General features: G+C 36.0%; 1 protein-coding gene across 2 annotated transcripts in view; it reads left to right on the top strand.

Annotated features, from left to right (window-relative positions):
* The window catches only part of UBE2K (ubiquitin conjugating enzyme E2 K), a 76,773-nt gene that overhangs the window by 19,164 nt on the left and 37,613 nt on the right, over window positions 1-19,996 (top strand). The window contains exons 2-3 of one of the 2 annotated variants that reach the window (XM_007178803.3): window positions 16,114-16,170; window positions 18,100-18,193. In XM_007178803.3, the coding sequence (XP_007178865.1) occupies window positions 16,114-16,170; window positions 18,100-18,193 (151 nt within the window). The remainder of the gene's footprint in view (window positions 1-16,113; window positions 16,171-18,099; window positions 18,194-19,996) is intronic. The other variant, XM_007178804.2, reaches the window with a different exon arrangement.

Genomic DNA, 19,996 nt, shown 5'->3' with positions numbered 1-19,996 from the left:
ACACACCTCCATTTTTAATCCTGGAGATTTCCTCATGGTGATGCTTTAACTTGTATTTCTTATAAACTGGGAGTTTAGGGATAAAGGTTTGACTGGATTAGCAGGTTAAACATTTTTGGCAAGACTCCAAGTGGAATGTCGGTACTTCATATTGAATCATGTTAATATATGTGTAATATCAGGTTTTCACACTGTTCGTGATGTCAGGTCACTTGTGTAATCACTTGATTAAGGTGGGAGCCACAAGATCTCTTCGTGAAGGTATATTTTATTCCTTTTGCAGTTTGCAAGTAAACTGAAGTTAATGCTTTGGTCCTTTGCAAATATCTTACTCTTTAGTATCCTTTCACCTGATAAGGATCATCATCCATTGATTTTCCTAATTGTCAACTTTATATTTACCTAGCTAGAATTCTTCGAGAAAGAAGAGCTCTCCATCATTAACTGGGATGAAAATTACTTATTATCAGAGTATAGATTTGGTGTAATAGTTACCTCCTATGGCAACAAATGATTTTCCTCTTTCTCTTTTTTTTTAATATTTTAATTTATTATTTTTGGCTGCATTGGGTCTTCGTTGCTGCATGTGGGCTTTCTCTCGTTGTGGCGAACGGCGCTTCTCATTGCGGTGGCTTCTCGTGTTGCGGAGCACGGGGTCTAGGCGTGCGGGCTTCAGTAGTTGCAGCACGAGGGCTTCAGTAGTTGTGGGCTCTAGAGTGCAGGCTCAGTAGTTGTGGCGCACAGGCGTAATTGCTCCGCGGCATGTGGGATCTTCCCGGACCAGGGATTGAACCCGTGTCCCCTGCACTGGCAGGCGGATTCTTAACCACTTCGCCACCAGAGAAGTCCCCTTTTCTCTTTTTTTAATCAGTGTGTGGATGTCTTAGCCCGTGCTGCCACAGCAAAATACCATAGAATGGGTGGCATAAACCACAGAAATTCATTTTCTCACAGTTCTGGAGGCAGGGGACTTCAAGTCATAGCTGTGAAAGTAATTTGAGATTGGTCTCTGTTTGAAATTCTTGTGGTTAAAATATGTTTATGCAAAATAAATTTGTCTATGTTTGATTTTATAGAAGAGTTTGTGTTTAGGTGGAAGGATTACTGTAAGTAGTAGCAGTGATGGCAAGTATTCTTACCCCTTTTTTTAAGGAAAACAGTTTTGCCTCAAGTTTAGATATATATCCTTTGTCACTTTAACATCTGTATTTGCCAAATTAAGGCATTTCCAAATACCTTTTTGATAAAAATTTTCATGGAATTGTATTCTTGAATTTTTGGAATAAACCCCTCTTGGTCATAGTGAATAGTACTTAAATTTGTTATGGTATGTTAACCAAGATTTTGTTGAGAATTGTGTAACTTTTTAGTGAGACTAGCCTGTGTTTGTTCAGAATTGTGCTGGCTGAGTTTGGGGGATCAAAGCCATTGTTTGTCCTATAAAATGTGTTTGTAATCATTCTGTCCCTTTCATTGTTTTGAAACAGTGTGGGATCATTTTTTGTAAAGTGGAATGTATGTTTGAGAACCAGGTGGCTTTTTAGAGAGTGGTTGCTAAATTTTTGTCAGTTTAGGTATTTTAAAAAAAATCTCTTGGGACTTCCCTGGCGGTCCAGTGGTTAAGACTTCGCATTCCAATGCAGGGGGGTGCGGGTTCAGCCCCTGGTCGGGGGAGGTCAGATCCCACATGCCTTGTGGCCAAAAAACCAAAACATAAAACAGAAGCAGTATTATAACAAATTCAATAAAAATGGTCCACATCAAAAAAAAATCTCTTATTTAGGATATTACATTTCACTTATTATTTATGATCTGTTTTTAATGTGTAGTAAACACAGGATATGGTTTATCTCTTTTTTTTTGGTTTATCTCATTTTTTAAAGGTTTTTTTAAAAATTATTTATTTATTTATTTCTACTTTTTTTTTTTTTTTTTTTTGGGCTGCATCCGGTCTTTGTTGTGGCATTCGTTACGGCACTTGGGCTTCTCTCTAGTTGTGGCGCACAGGCTCCAGGGCGTGCGGACACAGTAGTTGTGGTACATGGGCTTAGTTTCTCCACGACACGTGGGATCTTAGTTCCCCAACTAGGGATCAAACCCACGTCCCCTGCATTGGAAGGTGGATTCTTTACCACTGGACTACAAGGGAAGTCTCGGTTTATCTCGTGTTTTAGTTTCCTTTCTCTTTCTTCCCTTTAGTTTACTTATTCTGTATTTTATCAGTTGAGCCCATGACTTTTTGGTTTTATTTATTTTATTTCATTGAGTCACTAGTTCCATTGTTTTTCTTCCTTTTTGTTTGGTTCAGTTCTTTAGTTTTTGGGTTTTTTTCCTTTTTGCTGTCAGTACTTTGAACCCTTTAAAATTCCTTCTTAAATTTTCTTAGGTGACATAGGAGTTTGGAAAGTTAAAAGAAAAGTTGTTTTAAATTACTTAAGAGTACAGAGTCTCATTGTTAAAATTTTTCAATTACAGAAACATACAGAGTAAAAGTTTTCGTTACCCATCCACCCTTTCCTTCCTTCCCTCAATCCTAATCCTCTCTTTCAGAAGGAAACTTTAACAACTTTTTCTATGCATCTACATATTCAGAAAACATAGGAACTTGTAGTTTGTTGACTGAAAAAAAAATACACAACCTAGAAGTTGAGAATATGTTTTATTTGGTGGGTTTTCCAAGGACTTAAGCATGGAAGATAGCCTCTCAGATTGCTCTGAGGAACTGGTCCAAAGAGATAAGGGAGGAGCCAGGACTTATAGGAGTTTTGCAACAAAAACCCGGTAGTGGGAACATCAAAAGATTACCGTTAATTAAAGAAAACCAGATATCTCAAGGTAATGAATTTAACACTTTTCTATGTATGGGAAGATTCGAGAGTTTGGGCTCATTGAAATCGTTCCTTTGATATGCACCTTAACTATTTAGGGCCTGTATGTATCCTGCTTTTTTCCATCCTGAATCCCCTCAGGGTACACCGTCAGGACTGGGTGCAGTGGCTGAATGCTAGATGGCTGCAACATCCTTTGTTTACGGATACTGCAAGCAGTATTTTTCGTCTGCAAGTTTATGAACTTTCATAAATACAAACAAGAGTACAGACACACTAGAAGTTATTTTAGCTCTGTGTGATGATAGATGTTGTAAAGGAAAGCTTGTGCAGTATCACAAGACTTTTGAACAAAGAGATCTAAGAACAGCCTTCTGACACCTGATTAGTTGGTAAGAGAGTTTTATAGTCCTTTAGATTTTGACAAGAGAATGCCATTAACTGATTAATAAAAATTTAAAATAAATTTTTACTTTTGATTTTGTAGTGTTTTATTATGATATTTCTGAACAAATTACTTGAGTATTTTTAAATGACTGTGTCCTGACTTAGCTTTAAAAAAAAAAATTACCCTGTGGTATGGACATGTTGAATACATTGCCAGTTTTATTTACCAATTTGTGTTCCCCTAGGAGATGCTCAGTTATTTTGTGAAAATGTGTATATTTGATGAAGTTTCTTTTTTTTCCCCACTTTTAAAATTATCTTAGTGTACCTGCAAGGAAATGTTGAGGTCTATAATTAAAATTATATTTATTTACTTTTTGTATTTCTGCTTGTTTTTTTGATGTTAGTCAAACAAACATTATAGTATTTTTGATGTGCTTTTTGTTTCTCAATGCTTTTTAGAAGATAGATCAGTTCTTGCTGTTCTCAGACTTGTTGAGTCTTTGTCCATTTTTGTCTTTTAGACTTAAGTATTTATTCCTTCTTGTAGGGAATGATTACTGGATTTTGATTTTAATATATATGGTGACACATTTGAAGAGTTCAACAACGTGTAAATTTATTGTTGGAATTGGTAACTTTATGCTTCCATTTTATGTTTATCTTCATTTTTATTTGCATAAACTATTTAACAAACAACTTTCAACTTTAACAGAAAGCCTTTCATTTCCATGAACTAATTAAATTTCTAGTTATTTAGATATATTAATATTATTTAACAGTTAATATTTTAATATTTTTGTCTCTCAAATTTTTTATTTTAAGCTTCTGTTGTGTCTGTGGATATGGTAATTGATTGACAGATAATTTTGGATCTTCCAGATCTAGGAAATACTTCAGTGGCCCAAGGATAATTTTCTTCTTGCCTTTTCTTTATTCGGGAATTTTAAAGCATATCTATGTTATCTTGTCTCTATAGCTTCACATGTAAATGTCTTTCATATTCTCAGCGTGTATTAATATCTTTAAAAATATTTTCTTACACAGAAGTACCATTTTTACATCTAACAGATTAACCGAAACATCTCGATATCATGTAATAAAGTCCATATTCAGATTTCTCCAGTTGTCTCAGAAACATGCAAAGGCTGTTTTTCATTTTTACAATCTTGTTAGTTTTTATTCTGCAAATTTGTATAGTTGGTAATCGTAGAATAAATATTTTCTGTTCTATTTTTTTCTTTACATATCATGAACACTTTTGAATGTTTAGTACTCATTTTTTTAACTTGAAGACTTAAAAAAAAAATAGCTGTCAGGTTCACAGCCAAATTGAGAGGAATGTATAGAGATTTCCCGTATACCTCCTGCCCCAACACATGCATAGCCTCCCCCATTATCAACATCCCCCACCAACGTATATATCTTTTACAGTGGTTGAATCTACATTGATACCTCATAATCACCCAAAGTCCATAGTTTACCTTAGGGTTCACTGTTGGTGTTATTTATTCTGTGAGTTTGGACAAATGTATAATGACGTGTATTTATCATTATAGTATTGTACGGAGTATTTTCACTGCCCTAAAAATCCTCTGTGCTCTGCCTGTTCATCCTTCCCTCTCTCAAAACACTGACAACCACTGATTTTTTAACTGTCTCCATAGTTTTGCTTTTCCAGAATGTTATGGAGTTGGGATTGTGTAATATATAGCCTTTTCAGATTTGCTTGTTTCACTTAATATGTATTTAAGTTTTCTCCATATCTCTTCATGGCTTGATAACTATTTTTATTGCTGTATAATATTTCATTGGATGTAATAGCTTGTTTATCCATTCTCCTGTTAAAGGACATCTTGTTGGCTTCCACGTTTTGGCATCATGAATAAAGCTGCTATAAACATCTGTGTGCAGGTTTTTGTGGGGACATAAGTTTTCACATCCCTTTGGTAATTACCAAGGAGTGTGATTGCTGGATCATATGGTAAGAGTATGTTTAGTTTTTTAAGAAACTGCCAAACTGTCTTCCACAGTGGCTGTATAATTTTGTATTCCCACTAGTAATGAATGAGAGTGCCTGTTGCTCCACAACCTTGTCAGCATTTGCTCTTGTCAGTGTGCTGGATTTGTGCCATTCTAATATGTGTGTAGCGGTATCTCACTTTAATTTGCATTTCCCCATGACTTGACTGGAGTGTCTTTTCATATGCTTATTTGTCATCTGTGTGTCTACTTTGGTGAGGTGTCTGTTTAGGTGTTTGGCCTTTTTTTTTTTTTTTTTTTTTATTTTGGCTGTGTTGGGTCTTTGTTGTTGCGCGCAGGCTTTTCTCTAGTTGCTGCGAGCAGGGGCTACTTTTCGTTCAGGTATGCGGGCTTCTCATTGTGGTGGCTTCTCTTGTTGTGGAGCATGGGCTCTAGGTGTGTGGGTTTCAGTAGTTGTGGCTTGAGGGCTCTAGAGCGCAGGCTCAGTAGTTGTGGCACACGGGCATAGTTGCTCCGTGGCATGTGGGATCTTCCCGGATCAGGGCTCGAACCCGTGTCCCCTGCATTGGCAGGCGGATTCTTAACCACTGCACCACCAGGGAAATCCCCACTACAACTTTCTTTGGATTAGTATATTCTTCTCCATCCCTTTACTTTTTTTTCAAAATTGTGATGTTGTAAAATACGCATAAAAGTCACCATCTTACCCATTCATGTTGCCGTGAATCCACCATCTTGCAAAACTGAAAGTCTATACCCAGTGAACAATAACTCCCTTTTCCCTCTACCCCCACCTCCTGGTAACTACCGTTTTACTTTCTGACTCTGTAAGTAGAATCATAAAGTATCTTTTTGTGACTGACTTATTTCACTTAGCATAGTGTCCTCAAGGTGCATCCATGTTGTAACATGTCAGATTTCCTTCCTTTTTAAGGCTGAATAATCCATTGTATATATACACCACATTTTGTTTATTTATTCATCTGCCAATAGACACTTGGGTTCTTCCACCTTTTGGCTTTTTTGAATAATGCCATCATGAACATGAGTGTGCAGATTATCTTATTTGAGACCCTGCTGCAGTTCTTTTGAGTATGTACCCAGAAGTGGAATTGCTGGATCACATGGTGCTGCAGTTCTTTTGAGTATGTACCCAGAAGTGGAATTGCTGGATCACATGGTTATTCTATTTTCAATTTTTTGATGAACCATACTGTTTTCCATTGTGGCCACACCATTTTATATTCCCACCAATAGTGCACAGAGTTCCAGTTTCTTCACATCCTTGCCAACACTTGTTATTTCCAGTATTTTGATAGTGGCCATCTCAGTGGATGTGAGGTGGTATCTCATTGTGGTTTTGATTTGCATTTTCCTAATGATAGTTACATAGTGATATTGAGCATCTTTTTATGCACTTGATGGCCATTTGTATATCTTGTAGAGAAATGTCTATTCAAGTACTTTGCCATTAAAAATTTTTTTAATGGTTTCCCTATTATTTATTTTTTAAAATATTCATTCATTCATTCATTCATTATTTATTTATTTATTGGCTGCATCGGGTCTTAGTTCAGGTGCACAGGCTCTTCGTTGCGGTCTTAGTTGCAGCTTTTCTCTAGTTGTGGCACGTGGGCTCCAGTGCGCATAGGCTCTGTAGTTGCGACAGGCAGGCTGTCTAGTTGTGGCATGCAGCCTTAATTGCCCTGCAGCATGTGGGATCTTAGTTCCTTGACCAGGGATCGAACTGGTGTCCCCTGAATTGCAAGACAGATTCTTAACCAGTGGACCACCAGGGACGTCCCACTTTGCCATTTTTAAATTAGGTTGTTTGCTTTTTGTTGTTGAGTTTAAGAGCTCTATATATTTTGGATATTAACCACTTGTCATTTATATGATTTGCAGATATTTTCTCTTATTCCATAGGTTGCCTTTTCACTCTGTTGATTGTATGCTTTGATACACAGAAGTTTTTCATTTTGATGTAGTCCGTTTTATTTTTACTTTTGCTGCCTGTGTTTTTGGTGTTGTATTTAAAGTGGGATTTTTATAGACAACATAAAGTTGAATCTTTTTTTTATCTACTTCAGCAGTATATTTTAATTATTTAGACCATTGACATGTAAGATCATAATTGATAGTTGGATTAATGCCTACCATATTTTTAAAATGGTTTTCTATTTACTGCCCTTGTTCTTTCTTTTGTCTAACACTCTTTTCTGCCTTATCTTGTTTTTAATTGATCATTTTATATGATTCTAGTTTTTTCTTCTTTTAGCGTAGCAGTTGTGCTTTTAAAAAAAAAAAACAACTTTACCCTTGAATTGCCATACACACTTACTTAAAAGTGCTCTTCCAGGAATTCCCTGGTGGTCCAGTGGTTAGGACTCTGCACTTCCACTGACGGGGGGCCTGGGTTTGATCCCTGGTTAGGGAACTAAGATCTTGCAAGCTGTGTAGCCCAGCCAAAAAAAAAAAAAAATGCTCTTCTAGATAACACTACATTACTTCATGGGTAGTGCATATTTTATTTCATCTTCATTTATTCCTTCCCTAATGCTGTTCCTTTCTTTAAATACATTCAAAGTATCTGATCAATATCATTATCCTTCTTTCTAAAGAATTTCTTTTAACATTTCTTGCAAGGCAGGTCTGCTGGCAACAGAGTCCCTTAATTTTTGTTTACCTGAAAAGTCTTTATTGTTGATTTCTGAGGGATAATTCCATTGGATATAGAAATCTAGGTTGGTGGGGCTTTTTCTTTTAACATTTTAAATGTATCACTCTATTCTCTTCTAGCTTCCATGAATCCGTAGAGAAGTCTAATGTAACTCTTATCATTGCTCCTGTATAGGCAAGGTGTTTTTTTTCCTCTGGCTTCTTTCAAGATGTTTTCTTTGTTCTGATTTTCTTCAGTTTGAATATGGTATACTTAGGTATAGATTTTGGTTTGAACTCTGAGCTTCCTGGATCTGTGATTTGGTATCTATCATTAATTTAGGGAAATTCTTATTTATTGCTTCAAATATTTCTTGTTTTCTTCTCCTTCTGGTATTCCCATTACTCATATGTTACACCTTTTGGATATTCTGTTGTCTTTTTCATGTGTTTTTCCTTTGCATTTCAGTTTTGGAAGTTTCTGTTGACATTTCTTCTAGCTCACTGATTCTTTCTCCACATTTATATACTAATGAGTCCATCAAAAGCATTTTTTTTTCTGTTACAATCTTTTTGATTTCTAGCATTTCCTTCTGATTCTTTCTTAGAGATTCCATCTCTCTGCTTACATTACCCATGTGTTTTGGATGTTGTCAATGCTTTCTGTTATAGCACTTAGCATATTAGTCATAGTTTTAAATTTCCAGTCTAATTCCAACATTTCTGCCATATCTGAGTCTCGTTCTGATGCTTACACTGCCTCTTTAAACTGTGTTTTTTGTCTTTTGGTATGCCTTGTAATTTTTTTCTTGAAAGCCAGGCATGATGTACTAGAAAAGGAACTATATAAGTAGGTCTTTAGTGTTAGCTTTTATGTTTATCTGGCTAGGGTTTAGGCTGTGTTTACTATTTGCAATAGCTATAGGTGTCAGGCTAGAGGGGGCTGGAGGGTATTGCCTCTCTCTCAGGTTGGTTAGATCTGTTAAAACCCCAGTTGATGTTATGCTCCGGTGAAATAGTTTCGCTTGTGGGCAGGCCTTGTTAAGAAGAATCAAATACTCTGGGCTTATTTCTAAATAAGAGAAATGGCTGCTTTCTCCCTTCCCTTGCCAGAAGCATGAGGGGATTTTTCTCTGATCTTCACTGTGAAAACCTTGTAGGAATCCTGGAGGTAAAAATTCACAAAAGCAGTAGGGCCCCCTGGGAGTTTTTCACTCTCAAATTTATCCCAACTGTGCCTCCAGCAATGTCAATTACAATTTAGGTTTTCATACTCTGGTAGTGGTTCAAGCAGAGAAGCTTGTGAGCTTTTGTTCTGGTTTGATTCTCTTTTTCTGCCCGTTTGTCTCTCCAGTTTTGGGGGCTGTGGTTGACCCTGTGACTTCAAGTCTGATGGATCTAAGAAGAATAGTTGATTATCAGTTTGGGCAGTCATTTATTCTTCTCATTTTGGATTTCACCCATTCTGCCACATTCCATCTTCTTCATTACATTATCTGCTATCCTTATTTTTTTTTTTTCCTTTTAATTAATTAATTAATTAATTATTTTATTTTTGGCTGCATTGGGTCTTCGTTTCTGCGCGAGGGCCCTTTCGACTTGCGGCGTGCGGGGGCCACTCTTCATCGAGGTGCGCGGGCCTCTCAGTGTCGCGGCCTCTCTTGTTGCGGAGCACAGGCTCCAGACGCGCAGGCTCAGCAATTGTGGCTCACGGGCCACATGCTCCGCGGCATGTGGGATCTCCCCAGACCAGGGCTCGAACCCGTGTGCCCTGCAGCGGCAGGCAGATTCTCAACCACTGCGCCACCAGGGAAGCCCTGCTATCCTTATTTTTAACGTCTAACTCTACCATAGCTGTGTCATGAGCATTTAAACATACTTTTTAATGGCTATGTTATAAAGAAAACCCACCTTCTGCCCTCTTTCTTCATCCAAACTACTGCTTTGTTTCTCACTTCCCCCTTTATAGCCAACATTTGGAGGAGGTCTCTCTAATCATGCTCTCCATTTCCTCACCTTTCATGACTATCCAGTTAATAGTGGGTCCTTTTATCTTTTCACTTTGCAAAGACCTCCCTGCTGCTCAGCCTTTTTAAAGTGTTTCAGAACAAAAGTTATATGTGTATGTGTTTAAAATAATTTTCAAATAGCACCATGGTGTCCCATTTACCTCAGATCCGTAGTTTTTCGTTTTCCTACTTTCATGGATCCACCATTGCCAGTTTCTTGTGTGTGTTTTCGGAAGTTTGTGTATGTGCACATTCAGGGCTTTCACTGTGAAGAAGATAATTTTTGCTTATTTTTTCTTTGTACAGTCTTAATAGTAATATATGTAAAGTCTAAAGTCTCTTTGAGTTAAGTGTAAAATAAAAATTCTAAATGGTAAATATTGTGTCATAGTGTAAATGGTGGTGTGTATTTCTTACTGGGCAGACACTGGGGCATCCTATAATTGATGGTATCTTAAGAGTCGGTGAAATAGAATGTATATGCCTTGGCTCCTGCATCATCTTTGGAACCAGGCTTTGCTGATTATTAGCTGTGTGTGATCTCTTTTTGTCTTAGTTTCCTTATCGGTAAACACATAAAATTGTTGTGAGTGTTAAGTGAATTATTACATGTAAGTCAGTTAGGATACAGCTTATATGGTGTATTAGTTATTATTATTAATTAATCTCTCAGCAACATTAACTACTCTTCTTTTTCTTTTATGAATTTATTTACTTTTGGCTGCGTTGGGTCTTCGTTGCTGCGTGCGGGGTTTCTCAAGTTGTGGCGAGCAGGGGCTGCTCTTCGTTGCGATGCGTGGGCTTCTCATTGGCGGTGGCTTTTCTTGTTGCGGAGCATGGGCTCTAGGCGTGCGGGCTTAGTTGCTCTGTGGCATGTGGGATCTTCCCGGATCAGGGCTCGAACCCGTGTCCCCTGCACTGGCAGGCGGATTCTTAACCACTGCACCATCAGGGAAACCCTAACTACTCTTCTTTTTGAAACATTTTTCTTTCTTTGGTGCCAGTGATAACAGACTATCCTGGATTTTCCTCTTGCTCACCATATCTTCAGCCCATCTCACTCCTGAACTCTAGACCTGAGTTTTCAACTGTCTACTTGGCCTTTTGGAGTTTCATAAATATCTTTTTTCAACATGTCCAAAGCTGAATTTTTGATTTTCCCTCTTCCCCAAACTCTGACCCCTCAATTTCCCGTTTCCTTATCTTAGTTATTGTTTTACCATCGACCCAGTGGAAAATCAAAACCATAAGAGTGATCCTTGTTCCCTCCTTAAGATCATACAGTTTTAGTATGTAATAACTAAGTCCTATAAAGTTTATCTCCTACTTGTCTTAATTCATCTGCTTCTCTTCATCTCATTGTACTTTCTAATCACTTGCACTGGATTCCTAACCTTCTTCTCTGTATCTGCTTTAATCTCCCTCCAGGCATTTCCCTCCCACTGCAGCCAGGATGTTTTAAAAGACCCAAATCTGTTTGTCTTGTCACAACTTTTTTTCTTATTGTTCTTCATGACCCTGCATAATCTGGCTCCTGCCTACTTTCCCTCCCTCATTTCTGCTCTTTTATTCTGTGTATTCTAGTCACATTGGTGGCTTTTCAATTTCTAAACATGCCAAGTCCTTCCTTGCCTCTACTTTGCACAGGATGAACTTTCTGCCTGAAATGCTGTCATTGCCTAAGTTAAATCTTTTAAAGGTGATTTCCTGAGGGAATCCTCTTCTTATCATGACTCATGGTATCCTATCCTTCATTTTAAAATTATATAATTTGTTGTTTAATACCTTAGAATGAAAATTCTATTTATGGGGATAAGGTAGGTTAGAGAACATTTCTGGTTGATGATTTTACCACCAGTACCTATTTGCCTTGCAAATGGTGGGTACTTAATAAATATTCATGGAATTAGTAGGTTCAGAACAGTAATTATTCTGTACTCTAGATTGTGAGAAGCGTGATGACAAAAGTCCAGAAAGTAAAATTTTAATGGCACACTGTTGATGTAATTGGAGAGGCTATTATTTCCTGGTTCTTTGGAGCTACACTGTCCAGTACTGTACCCACTAGCTATGTGTGATGTTTTTTTTTTTCCTTCAAGTTTTAAAAAAATTACTCTTTTTAAAGGTGTATAAGTCAGTGGTTATTAGTATATTCACAAGGTTGTGCAGTTATTACAAGTATCTAATTCCAGACATTCTCGTCACCCCCCCAAAGAATCCCTGTACCTATTAACAGATCCTTCCTATTTTCCCCTCCTCCCTGAGAAACCGATATTTTACTTTCTGTTTCTGTGGATCTGCCTATCACATGTGGCTTTAGAACACTTGAAGTGTGGCCATTCCAAATTGAAAGGTGCTGTAATTGTAAGTTAGACACTGGATCTTGAAGACTTAGTATTATAAGATGTGAAGTATCTCAGAAATTTTAATTTTGATTACATGTTAAAATGATAATTTTTAATATATTGGAGATAAATATTAAAATTTATTGTTTCCTTTTACTCTTTTTAATGTGAATGCTAGAAAAATTTAAAAATACATTTGTAGAACACTCCCTCACACCATACACAAAAGTGAACTCAAAATGGCTTAAAGACTTAAAATATAAGACATGACACCATAAAACTCCTAGAAGAAAACATACGCAAAACGTTCTCTGGCATAAATTGTACCAGTGTTTTCCTAGGTCAGTCTCCCAAGGCAATAGAATTAAAAGCAAAAATAAACAAATGGGACCTAACCAAACTTAAAAGCTTTTGCATAGCAAAGGAAACCATGAACAAAATGAAAAGACAACCTATGGACTGGGAGAAGATATTTGCAAATGTTGTGACCAACAAGGGCTTAATTTCCAAAATACACAAACGGCTCATACAGCTCAATAACAAAAAAACCAAACAACCCAATCAAAAAATGGACAGAAAACCTAAATAGACATTTCTCTAAAGAAAACATACAGATGACCAGTGGGCACGTGAAACAATGCTCAACGTCATTAATTATTAGAGAAGTGCAAATCAAAACTACAATGAAGTATCACCTCACACCAGTCAGAATGACCATCATTTAAAAATCTACAAATTTTAAATGCTGGAGAGGGTGTGGAGAAAAGGGAACCCTCCCATGTTATTGGTGGGACTGTAAATTGGTGCAGCTACTATGGAAGACAGTATGGAGGTTCCTTAAAAAACTAGAGCTGCCATATGATCCAGCAATCCCACTTCTGGGCATATATCCAGATAAAACTATAATACAGAAAGATACATGCACCCCAGTGTTCATAGCAGCACTATTTACAATAGCCAATACATGGGAGCAACCTTAATGTTCAGTAACAGTTGAATGGATAAAAAAGATGTGGTGTATATACATATACACACGATGGAATACTAGTCCGCCATATAAAGAATGAAATAATTCCATTTGCAGCAACATGGATGGACCTAGAGATTATACTAAATGAAGTAAGTCAGAGAAAGACAAATATCATATCACTTATATGTGGAACCTAAAGAAATGATACAAATGGGGAATTTCCTGGAGGTCCAGTGGTTAGGACTCAGTGCCTTCACTGAGGTGGCCCGGATTCAAGCCCTGGTTGGGGAACTAAGACCCCGCAAGTTGCATGCCCCCTCCCAAAAAAAAGATGCAAATGAACTTACTTACAAAATAGAAACAGACTTACATAGAAAACAAACTTATGGTTACAAAAGGGGAAAGGGGTGTGGAAGGGATAAATTGGGAGTTTGGGATTAGCAGATACAAACTGCTATATGTAAAATAGATAACAAGGTCCTACTGTTTAGCACAGGGAACTATATTAAATATCCTGTAATAAACCATAGTGGAACAGAATATGAAAAAGAATATATATGGGGGCTTCTGTGGTGGTCCAGTGGCTAAGACTCTGCACTCCCAATGCAGGGGCCCTGGGTTTGATCCCTGGTCAGGGAGCTAGATCACACATGCTGAACTAAAGATCCGGAGTGCTGCAACTAAGACCCGATGCAGCCAAATAACTAAATAAATATTTTTTAAAAAAAGCATATATATGTATAACTGAATCATTTTGCTGTATACCAGAAGCTAACACAACATTGTAAATCAACTATATTTCAATTAAAAAAATACAATCACTTATGAATAACTGGAAAAAAATAAAGTACATTTGTGGCTTATGTTATATTTCTATTGGATAGCACTGGTCTAGAATTTGTTTTTTAGTAAGGACCACAAATGTGTCCCCATGGCCTCAGTTTCCCATTTTTCTTCTAGTCTCTTAGTTTCCATGTCAGCCCTGCTTTGGAAATGTGAATGTCCCAAGTTTCAGGTTTTTAACTGCTTAGGAGGTGGAAATGTTTTTTCTTGAGCCCTAGAATAGTAGGGGAAACATAAGTCATTTATGTTGAATTATGAGAAAGTAATGGCAAGTGTTAAACAAACCTCATTTCCAACAAATGAGGAAGAATTGAATTTCACATTTATTTACATGATAATAATGAGCAATGTTCCTGAATTTTGGTAGCAGTGATTTGACTAGGAAACAAATTAATAGTTTTTTTAATAGCATATGAGAATTATCTATAACTTTAGGGGTCATTTAGAATTATATTTGCTTATCTGAAATTTGGATTTAAATTATATTTTAGAAAACTTTTTCCAGAATAAATAGAAGAGAGGCTAAAGTGATAAATTATTCCTTTAAAGTATAATATTTGCTTTATGTAGAAGTTTTCTGCTCCAACATCATTATCAAAAGTCAACATATTGAAGTGTTAAAATGGCTACTATACATTCAGCATTTACTATTTGGTAGGCATTAATACTGTATTCAATAAATTCCCCCATGAACTGTATGTGGTAGGTACTATTATAATTCCCAGTTGACTGAGGATGAAACTGAGGTATGGAGTGGTTAGTTAACTTGCTCAAGGTCACATAGGTAGTACGTTTTAAACAGGTTAAACAACAGTAGCTTATACTTAGTGCTTTCTCAATAAAATCTATCAATTTTTAGTTTTTCCCAGGAGAATGTAAGCTCCAAGTGGGCAGGGACGTAGTTTTGTCACTTAAGTTGTTCCACTGACAGTTGAGATTGCTTTCTGGCATGTAGTAGATCCCAGGAATTATTTGAAAGAATTTTGTGATGATGATGATGTCATTTCATCAAGAGACTTGGCCTTGAGAATCTACTAGAATTGCTTTAAATTTTGCACTGTTGCTTATTAGCAGTAATGTTCGTTTATTTACCACTTCAGAATTAACTTCAGCGTTATGTACTGTTTGGCATACTTTATGCATGTTATATCTTAATAAAATATTTAATGAAAAATTGTTTACTAGGAGCTGTAGCTTTTGTTCATCTCTTTTCCTTTTATGTGTTGGAAATGCATTGGAGCCACAAGGAAACGTAAGAAAAAATCAAGACTACCAGAAGTCCCACTGTGTGTTTAGATAAGTTGGGAGAAGAAAGTATAGTAAAGCAACTTTCCAACTGTCCTCAGAAAGAATAGTATAGTGATAAAACAATTCAAGGTTTCATCCAAAAGCCTCAGCCTCCCTGGTTGTTGCAGTCATTAAAATCGAAAAGACATTATTTTATTTATTTTTAGAAATTACAAGTTCCATTCTTAGTTTGGAAACAGACCTGTGAAATAAATTTTATAAAATAGGGCTTTGAAATCAAAGGTTTTTGCAATTAATATTGTTAGGAGAATGGTAACTATGCTACTTCTATCCAGGAAATTTTCATTTAATTCTGAGGTGTATTCTCATTTTACAATAATAAAATTGAGAGTTAGATGGTGACTTACCTGAATTAGCATCACAAATAAGTGGCAGAACTGGGAATCACCTCACATCTGTCTGACTCCCAAGGCCATGATTTTTTAAAATACTGTCTGTCATTTTGCTGTTTTCCATTTTTTCCCCTTACGGTTCTTGAGTCTTAAAGTGGGATTTTAAGTTATTTTGTGTGGGCAGTGGGGTTGGAGTTTTGGATTGTGGAAATACTGGATGTTTGAATTAAAGTATGGATGTAATAAATGATAATTGTTGCGTGATGGAAAAATTAAGCTGTGAAAAATCTGTCTTTAACTTTCCATTTTCTTTTTATCTTTGGTTATCTGTGGATAAAAACCCTACTCTTGAACATAGAATACTTCTTTATAATGGAATTCATCATGGTGATTGTATTTTCTTGAGTTTTTTAGTAAATTTTTCATACACGAATAGTGTTCTTTCCCTAGAGTGAAAAAAAGACTCACTTTTCTCTGAATTACAATTTTGGGGGAATGAGGACAGAGGTAATATTTGTTTATTAATATTTCTTTACTTAACATTTTACTAATCAAACAGTTGGGGGCAATCTAGAAGGCAGCTTTTCTAATTTGTTACTTCTTTCTACCCTTCCCCAAACTTCAGTGTAGTAAGTGTCCTTTAGTATCCTGTCATTTTAGGGTTATTTACTTCTTTTGGGGAAGGGGATATTGTGGGAACCTTATAGAGAACTTTGAAAGCATTCACGATTTGCAAGATTCGGTTACTCTTGTTTCCCTTAGAAATCGTAGGGGAGAAAAATAGATGTCTGTAAGTTACACTTTTGGCTTCTTAAATTGGTCAGTGAACGAACGTCTGGTGCCTGTGATTTTCATTTTAACGTTATTCATTCCTGTGCTTACTGGGAAAAGTATTTTACCATTACTAAAATTGTACATTTCATCCTCTTCTGCAAATACCAAGGATGATAATGATTTTTTTAGGGCACAGGAAGAAGTTCCCCATTATGCATATTTATAATTAAATTTAATTTGGGGATAAAATTATCTTCAGAAAAATATGAAATACTTTAATCCCAAATGTAGTAAAAGGTTATGAAATAAACCAGTACTAGTTAAAATGCATAAAGTAAGTTTTTTAATCTTATGTTCTTATTAAAAGATAAGATAAATTAAGAGTCATGAAATCTTTAAAATTTGGGTTTTAAATTATGTATTTTTCCTGTACTTAACATTCGGTACTAAACTATTTAGTACAGAGAAAAGTGAAAATGATGGTATCTTCTCCTGGGAGTGAGGGGAGGAAGTCAAGGACCTTAAAACAATAATTCTTACACTGTTCCATCCAGTAAGCAAGTTTAAGAAGGTGGGTTCAAGCAAAAATTTACTTTTGAAATCTTGTGGGGCTTTCTTTCATAAGAGTACATGTGTCACTTAGGTATGAAGTGTAAAGTACAAAATAAGTAGATGTAGATAAATATAAAAATGCTAACCAAAAAATGAAAGGAAAGCTTTGTATATTAAGGATTTATGTTTTGAAAAAATTGAGAAAAGGGGAGGATCATTGTGTTAGGTGAATAGACCAGTAAGATACTGGGGTAGGTTACATAATATAAGCGGAGAGCCCATTTGCAGGCAGGTACCTGTGAGCGTTAAAGTGAATCCCACTGGAGGGTTTCCTGAATCATGATCACTGTTTACTATGAGAATGGCTTGTTAAAGATTATTGAGAGATTGAAGTGATAATATTGATATGACAGTACTTTGAGAAGTGTAAAGTACAAAATAAGTAGATGTAGATAAATATAAAAATCTGTTTTGAGAAGTAAGTAATTGCCATTGAAGTAAACTAAGCAGAAAAACAGTTTGAGGAAGGCATTAGAAGATTCTGTTGAGGCATTTAGGCTTTAGGAATTATTGTGGAAAGCGATATTAATTAGACACTTAGAGCTTTCATCATCCTGGCTGATGGTGTAGTATTTCAGTTAACCTAAACATGCAGAAATTTAAGTGAGAGCTTATAGTCTAAATAGTTTTTAATGATCTTGAATTTTCTGTTTGGGCTAGAACCCATGTAGCCCGGGGGTATCGAATTGCAGAGTTCATCTACAGATGAATAGAATTATCACTTTGGACCTAACACACATGAACTCAGCAAATATAAAATAAAGGTGTCTGCTGGTTTTCTCTAAACATTCTGTAAAGTTAACAAGACATTGTACTGTTGTTCAAAGTGGTGTTATGTCATTAAAAACATTGCAGTTAAAGTTTGTTAGTATTTTTGTTTTAAATATTCAAATTGGCTAATACGTTCTAGAAAAGCAGACTATTATTTTTACTAGAGCAGATAAGCTTATGAAAGAGCGTGTTTCAAAAATTTTTGTAGGTAATACTTTAATAAAAATAGGCTTTTTTCTTGCTGATATAACTAACATTTATTTTCTGTTTATTTTTAAGACGAGCAAAAATCAAATTAAAGTAGATCTTGTAGATGAGAATTTTACAGAATTAAGAGGAGAAATAGCAGGACCTCCAGACACACCATATGAAGGCAAGTACTTTTTTCTGTATCAAAATATTGTGCGTATTAGAACTTGTCCGAAACATTAAATCAGAATAATCTCAAGCATTTATAAACTACGTGAAAGGTAACTTCATTTGGCTTAAGGATATATACAGCAGTTTTTAAATAATAAATTTAGATACTTATCTAGACTGATTTTTCTTACTGAATTTTAGCTGATTTTTTTCTTTTCCCAAAGAGCCAAGTTACAGGTTATATTATGTTAGAATCTAACAGTATAAAACATCTAGTATGTTAAGCCTTTAACTTATATGTACTCTCAGTTACCCTTCATATGGTATCTGTAAACAAACCTTGCCTTAAATTTCTGACTTGTGTTAATTTTTAAAGAGAAGCTTCTCTCCTCTGTTTGTCATTTAGCATGTAAGTTACTCATATGTCTTCATACAGGCTGTATTCGAAATATTTAATTTTCTTTATTCAGGAAAGCTTTGAGTGATTGTTTCAAGACATATAGAAAGGAGGCAGTTTTGCTGAACTCTGTGTTTACAAACTAAGTCTATAGCTACTTTAGACCATGGAATTGGGTGGTAAGATACAGAAAGAAGCTTTATAGCTTTTTATTCCCTCATTAGGCAGATCTTCAGTAGTGAGTGTTACTGTAAATTTGGATTATATAGCATAACCAAGATTCTTGCATATAATAAGCATTCAAATATTTGTTTAATGGAAATCATGTCACGGAATTTGTAGTAGTAGCACTTATTGAGTTCTTACTTGTTAGAGGTTTACGTGTATTTTCTCATTCAATCCTTATAACAAATCTTATGAGGTAAGTACGGTTATCACTGTTTCATAGATGAAGAAACTTAAGCTCAGGAAAGTTAAGTAACTTGGCTAAGACATCTAAGCGGCACAGCTGGGATTTGAGTCCTAATAGCCTTTGACTCCAAAGCCTGTGTTTCTAATCACTTTCTGCTCTTGAATAAATCAGGATTGATTGAATATTGGAAGTGGTGGTTATATCTCCTTTGAATGTAGTGGTTCTACAGTTCTGTAATGAACAGTTACCCAAAATTTTTCAGAAAAATTCAACGTTCTAGACTTTCTCTTTTCGTTCAAAGTTTTAAACACCCTAGAATGTCTTTAGCACATTCTACCAAATCTTAAATGACAAAATTTTAGGGCTTCCCTGGTGGCGCAGTGGTTGAGAATCTGCCTGCCAATGCAGAGAACGCGGGTTCGAGCCCTGGTCTGGGAAGATCCCACATGCCGCGGAGCAACTCGGCCCGTGAGCCACAATTACTGAGCCTGCGCGTCTGGAGCCTGTGCGCGGCAACGAGAGGCCGCGATAGTGAGAGGCCCACGCACCGCGATGAAGAGTGGCCCCCGCTTGCCACAACTAGAGAAAGCCCTCGCACAGAAACGAAGACCCAACACAGCCATACATACATACATACATAAAAAGAATGTAAGCAGACAAGAATATCATTAAAAAAAAAAAAGCTGCAGTTTAAAAAAAAAAATGACAAAATTTTATTTTCTGTTTTATAGTTCATATGAGCCATTTCTAGACTTATTTAATTTTGTATATTGTTTTGTGAGTGCCTCCTGTATGCCAGGTCTCATCTGGATGCTTTCATGGATGCTATTCATTTAGTCCTTTTGACAGTTGTTAGATGGAGAAGAGATCTTTAGTTATCATATAAAAATCAAGTTCGTCCTTAACAACAGATATTGTTTGTAATGATATACAAGCTTCTTCTTGAAGGCATATATTATAAATATTCTTGAATTACTTTTTAGGTTGTTTAGATGTATTTTTGAAAG

This window comes from Balaenoptera acutorostrata, chromosome 5 (assembly GCF_949987535.1).
Source record: "Balaenoptera acutorostrata chromosome 5, mBalAcu1.1, whole genome shotgun sequence".
Lineage (NCBI taxonomy): Eukaryota > Metazoa > Chordata > Mammalia > Artiodactyla > Balaenopteridae > Balaenoptera > Balaenoptera acutorostrata.
The sequence above is the reverse complement of the archived record's forward strand: the minus strand, read 5'-3'. Positions and strand labels throughout refer to the sequence as shown.